The sequence below is a fragment of the Mesitornis unicolor genome, unplaced genomic scaffold, assembly GCF_000695765.1.
Source record: "Mesitornis unicolor isolate BGI_N332 unplaced genomic scaffold, ASM69576v1 scaffold15077, whole genome shotgun sequence".
Classification (NCBI taxonomy): Eukaryota; Metazoa; Chordata; class Aves; order Mesitornithiformes; family Mesitornithidae; genus Mesitornis; species Mesitornis unicolor.
The window spans coordinates 26,260-32,259 of NW_010197269.1; the positions used below are offsets into that span (position 1 = coordinate 26,260).

A 6,000-nucleotide genomic window follows, 5' to 3' on the forward strand; every position below is an offset into this window, starting at 1 on the left:
GGTCCCTCCTCATCTAAGCCATCTCACAACTTGTAGCTCTGCCCCAGCCCTCTGCAGATTTGTTACCTGGTTGACAACCCTGCAGATCTCACTGATCTTCTTCACCACCACCTGGTTGAGACTCTGGCACTCCCCTGGCTGCTCCTCTTCTGTCTCTGCTGATGCTGCCTTCTCCACACTCAGGCTGCTTTACAAGGAAGGGGAGACAGGGGTCAGCAGAGCCCCTGAACAGTGCCTGTCCCTGTGTGCTGGGAGCAGGAACACGGTGGGGAAGGGTGAGTGCTTTCCTCTTATGGAGGACCAGTCTAGTCCTACTGGTCCCCACTCACAAAGGGCAGGAAGGAGATCCTGTCTGGAGATGAGGGAGTGGCAGTAGGGTCCTGGTATAGATAAGCTGTGGCCCGACAGTAAGACCCTCCTTACCGTGTGTGGTAATAGACTTCCACTCGGTCCTGCTGGATTTTTATGATAAGCCAAAAATCCGGCATGAGGGGACACCTGGGTTCCTGGTCGCTCATTAGTGCCTCCTCATACTCCGAGTCACTGCTTCCCCCATCGTAACCTGCAATGTATACTTGCTTCAGTCCCAGGCTGCCTAGCAAGCCATCCTCCTCCCTGGCCACAGCAGGCTCTAGGAGATCAGAGCCATACATAAGCCCTGTCCTCAGGGCTCAGCCCAGCCCAGGTGCACTGTCCCTCGTGTCCCCACACTATCATGTCACTGCCAGGATCTGCGTGCACGCTGTCAGCCAGCCCTGCCCTGGCAGACTCACCCAGGTGGTCAGAGTCCATGCTGCCCTGGCTTGACACGAGGCTCTGCACACGGCTGGGACGCTGCTTGCTGGAGCCTGCAGAGAGAAGAGGGGTTTGACAACAGGAGCATTTGCTAAGCCCCTTGGCATGACCCAGCTGCATTACACTACACCACAGGACAACCAGGAAGGGCTGGCCATGGGGAGCCAGTGCTGGGGAATGTGGTTCTTGCATCCATTACAGGAGTCACCAGGAACTTCACATCACCAGGGCTATCAGTGTGGCAGCACAGCCCAGTATGCTGCGTGCTGTTAAGAAGTGAATTGTCAGCACTCTGGTAAGGAAGAGACCAATGGTGCAACATCACCAGTTCTGGTGTTTAGGGACTGGAAGAGGAGTAGCAGTCATGTTTCGTATGCTACCGCCAAAACGGTGCCCTTCCCTTAAAAGTTCCTGAGGCTGAGGTACATCCTGCTCACGTTCGCAGCTCCTACCTTCCCTGCCCTGTGTTACAGAGTCAGACAGGCTCGCTGCAGACGGTGTCACCAATGGGGATTTCTCACTGTTGCCCCTTTCAGAGGATGACGATGGCAGTGACTGTATGGTTGTATCTAGAGCTGCCTCCTCCAGGGAGTCATGGCCAGGCGCTCTGCTCTGTTCAAGGCTCAGTGCTTCTCCTGGGGCCTGCAGACAAGCCAAGGTTGCAAAAATGACCAGAAACAGGCACGATAAAGGTCTGATCATATTCCTGCATTTTTCTACCTTCTGTTACCAGTGTCTCACACCTTCCCACCAACAGAACACCTCACTGTCTCTCACCTCATCCTGTGTGTGGCTGCCTCCACGTATGGAGTTTCCTGTGTCTGGCACAACGCGCGTCTCACTCTCTGGCCACCCCCAGAGACCCTGGGCTTCTTCTGGGAGGACACAGCTTGCATGGTGCAGCTCAGAGCCCTCTGCCTCTGCTTCACTGCTCCCTTCCTGGCCTGCCTGGCCCAGGGCTGTCCTGATGCCCCCTCCAGCTGGCTGCTGCACGCAGGGTGTCCCCGAAGGGTGTGGAGCTCCCCGCCTGGAGTGCAAGCGGCTGATGGAGATGTAGTGGTAGTCACTGCCTTCTGCATTGAGCATGTAGCCTGGCAGAGCCATTCTTCTGAACTCCTGCAACACAAGGAAGAATAAGCATCCCACTAGCTAAGTGTATGACACTGCCTCAGGGCTTTCTCCTTACCTCCTTAAACTTCTCCAGAGAGTGCTCAGGTCCAAAGACAAACTGGAGCAGCACCACCTCACTGTGGCAGCTGGGCCGCCCTTTGGAGTTATAGATGTGGGTTGCCACTCGGTGCAGAATGGAGGTGCTGATGACCTGTGAGTGGCGCAGCGCAGACACAATCTCATCGTCCAGAAGCCAGCGAATCTGAGCAGAGCAAGGACACAGAGCAAGACCTAGGTGACCAGCATTTGTACTGCTTTCCCAATTCAGATCCAAGTCCCAACAGGATGAGGGCAGCCTCTCTCATCACCTACATCCCCTCATCTCCTTCTGAATGTAGCTAAGAAAAGGTCTTTGGAAGAGAGTTCTGTCTGTCCCATCTCAACTGCAGTAAGAATTTTGTCAGGGTAATCCCACACTTTGAGGAGGGACAAGGCCAATTGCCTGAAGTGTGGAACAGCAGCTATGTGCTGTGGCCACATTGCTCCAGCTGGAAGCAAGAAGTAGGCAAGCTGGTTTACCTCATTCATAGTGGCTTCAATAGCCTGCCTGTGCACTCCAGGGAGGTTGGAAAGTGCAGGGTGCCTAGGAGAGAGGAGAAGAAGAATCAACCATTCATGGAGCCACCACAGCTCCTAGGCAGCAAAAGGAGTCCATGAGGGGCTTGCTACATTTGCAGTGCCATACCTCTCATCTCCTGTGGACGGGAGCCGTTCCAAGTTGTGCATGATATCCTCATCTGAGCGGAAAGAGGATGGCTGCCCTGGAGAGCGTGTGAAGGACACACTGCTCTCCGAGGTGCACCTGCCACAGGAGAGAAAAAAAGACTGAGCATCAGCTTTTGAGCCAGAGAGGACAGACACAGGCTGCAGAGAGTGAAAAAGAATTTCTAGAGAAAGTGAGCCCATCTTGGCAAAATCTTAGTTTTCTTAGGGCTGTAGGAGGCTCTATGAGAAGGACAATCCCAAGTCTCAGCACATGGAGAGGAGCTGAGACTGGCTGGCTGGGAAGGGCAGGTAGAGGGTGGGTAATTTCCACCTACCTGTTGTGGAGAATGTCTGCGTTCACGACTTCTATCTCCAGGGGCAATGTCAGCACGAAGATGTCTAAGGTCACACAGAGGTCCCCCAAGTCAATGGTGTTCAAGCCCTGGCAGCTTTCCAGGCAGCCCAGAACTTCCCCTGAAGAGAGATCACAGACAAAGGAATCAAGCAACAGACAGCTTTGCTTACACACATACACAGCCTGGTGGCAAGTACAGAGACTGCAAGAGGTGGCTGTCCCACACACGTGGACAGGCTCAAGAAGGCCGCCATTCTCCTTATACGATCAATCCCACAGCAAGTGGGAGACCTGGTGAAAAAGCCCTTGTCTGATGCTGGGAGACCCTTAGGGCTTCATATAGGGAGACCTGGTCCAGAGCAACTTCTGTTTAGGACACAGCACATTTGTTCCAGGGGCTGCTTACCCAGCAAGGACTTGACTTTTAATCCCACAGCAAGGCTTGCTCTTACCTAGACAAGTCGGCAGAGACTGCACGGGCATGGAGCTATGCTGGCTACGCAGCTTTACTGAGCAGGTGAGGTGTACAAAGAGTGGAGGCATCTCCTGCTCCAGGAACTCCTGTTCATTGATCGAGTCCCCTCCCAGCACGCTGAAGGAGTCATCATCCTGGTTCACCGTGTTGGAGTCCGAGAGGGAATCTGTATCTGGGAACTCGTGCTCCAGCTTCTCACGGTACTCCACCTCCAGCTCTGGGTCACTCTCTGTGGCGATGCAGCACCCAGACACAGTTCCTGTTGACACAGGTTCCCTGTTAGCAGGCCACGTCCACATTCCCAGAGACCCCACCATACACAGTCAAGCTCTGAAAGGCACAGTGAGATTACAGACACTTTCTTCTCCATGACAGAGCAAGCAAATGGTACCTTCTTCAGCTGCCAGTTCTGCCTCTGATCCCTCCATGTCCTCACTGCCTTTCCTGTCAGCCTGATCCCGAGATGCCTCTTCCTGAGGTGAAGAGAGGAAGGGCAAATACTAGGCAGTGCAGCAGGCTGTTGATGGGCCCCCAAGGCCTCAATCTACCCATGTGTCTGCCAGCCCCAAATCTGACACCAAGCAAAGCTACTTCCCTGACAAGGCCTAGGTGCCTCCCAGGGCAGCACCATCCTTACCTCTTTCTTGGCTGATGGTGGGCAATAGAAGAAATAGTGAGGATTTGATGGCACCGGCTTGAAATGCAAGCTTCCAATTTCCAGGAATTTTTCCTAAAAGAGAAATCCCAAATGTGAAGCAGACAATTCACTCCACCCTCCTGCAGAAGCCAAGTCAAGCTCCCACGTTTTTCACCTGGATAATTTTATGCAGGTCAGGGTGCGCCTCGCAAGGCTGTCCAATTTCCAGCAGCGAGAGGGGAAACTCTGAACAGCAGCTGGTGCCCATGCTGCTCTTTGGCTCCTCTGTGGGGCTAGCAATGTTATGGGAGTCCTGCTCGCTGTAGTCCTCCATTTCCGCACTGATAGCATCGTGGACAGGTCAGACAGGCAAATCAAGAAACAAGAGTAGTTATATTTATTATCTACCCTGCAAATACCCCACCTCACAGCCCCCACACCTCATCTGTGTACAAACAATGTGACTTACACAGTCCCCACCCCTACAGCCTCAGAAACCCTCCTGGCACCCACTAAGCCAGATAAGCACTCAGGCTGCCTGAAAAAGGGCCAGAGGCAGTTTAACCATGCTGATCCTGTGGTCAGGTACTTTACACCACCACTACACACCCTCCCTGGGAAATAGAGAATGTGGCCGAGTACAGAGACAGGCACGGAGCTATCTGAATTACCAACACCCAGTCCAGGGCACCTCACAGCAAATACCCCCACGCTAGCGTCCCTGGCGCCTTGGCAGCACAAAGCAGAGCACAAACCACAGGCCCATGCTCACTCAGCAGCTCCAAGACAGAATCAGTTCCTAAAACTCAGGACAAACAATTGAGGGAGTGGGATGTGATTTGGTGAAAGTAACCCCCAGGTATTCAAGTCAGTAATACAGATGGCAGACCTGGGTGCAACGTGCCACAAGCTGTACGTCCTTCAGTAATGGTGACACAGTTTACACTGGGATAGGTGATTTGTACTATTTTATAAACAAAAAAACATTTCCACAGTTTTTCTCTGGGAAAGTAGCACTTGAAGAAGTCATCTGGCTTTCCAAACAATTCCCAATAAACACTAGTGCAGTCACATAAAGAAACTGAGGGTAGTCCAGTGCAAACAGAGGACCTAGGACCTTAAGAGTGTGTTTCTTCAACGAACACTAAGGCACAGCAGAATACTTTTTCACCTCCTTAAGCTTCCAGAGGCAATACAAACCTCAAAAATACCCTGAGGAATAGCAGGACAGAAGTTTAGCATCAAGCATATTTCAATTCTCTTGTGATTTTTTTCCCCAGAGTTATAATTTTAAAAAAAGACATTTTGTTCATTAGAAAAAGATAACAGACTTGTCATTTTCACCAGAGTCAACAGCAAACTCAAATGAGTCAAGCAGCAGGAGACGTGCAATTTCTCCATAAACAAGTCTGAGAGTTATTTGCAGACAAATTGAGCTCCAGCTCAGGCCAGATGGGACAGTAACGAGCTAAGATTACAAGAGAAAGTACAAGGATTGATGTCACCAGAGATTACAAACAAGAGAAGGTCCTGATGGACACCATACCAGGTGGGTATCCCACTGGAAATATCTGTCCTTGCTCTGTTAGATTCTGCCCTACAATCTTCCTTCTAGCAGGCAGTAGAAGGTGCTTGAAGAAAGATCTGTCTTGGCCCAATGCTAAGAACAGAAACAAGATCAAGGTGGGCCCCCTACCTTGATTCAGAGACCAAGACACCCCGTTCCCTAGAGCTCTGCTCCTCTTCTTGCTCTATGCTGCCCACTTGGAAGCTGGCTGTCTTGGAGTGTGTATGGAAATGTTGGTGGCTCTCTCGGAACGAGCGGACATGGCTGCAGACCGTCAGCAGGAAAGTGGGGGTATC

At 52.0% G+C, this 6,000-nt stretch overlaps 1 protein-coding gene across 1 annotated transcript in view; it reads right to left on the reverse strand.

Moving 5' to 3' along the window:
* Positions 1-6,000, reverse strand: part of SZT2 (seizure threshold 2 homolog (mouse)) — a gene marked incomplete at its 5' end in the record, with an annotated part of 55,839 nt that overhangs the window by 23,178 nt on the left and 26,661 nt on the right. Inside the window, 14 exon segments of the mRNA XM_010188754.1 lie at positions 67-184; positions 424-562; positions 774-848; positions 1,248-1,437; positions 1,573-1,911; positions 1,982-2,167; positions 2,485-2,548; positions 2,651-2,767; positions 3,006-3,144; positions 3,478-3,759; positions 3,892-3,973; positions 4,138-4,230; positions 4,313-4,478; positions 5,834-6,000. The exon segment at positions 5,834-6,000 is cut by the window's right edge and continues 3 nt beyond it. Of these exon segments, the coding sequence (XP_010187056.1) occupies positions 67-184; positions 424-562; positions 774-848; positions 1,248-1,437; positions 1,573-1,911; positions 1,982-2,167; positions 2,485-2,548; positions 2,651-2,767; positions 3,006-3,144; positions 3,478-3,759; positions 3,892-3,973; positions 4,138-4,230; positions 4,313-4,478; positions 5,834-6,000 (2,157 nt within the window).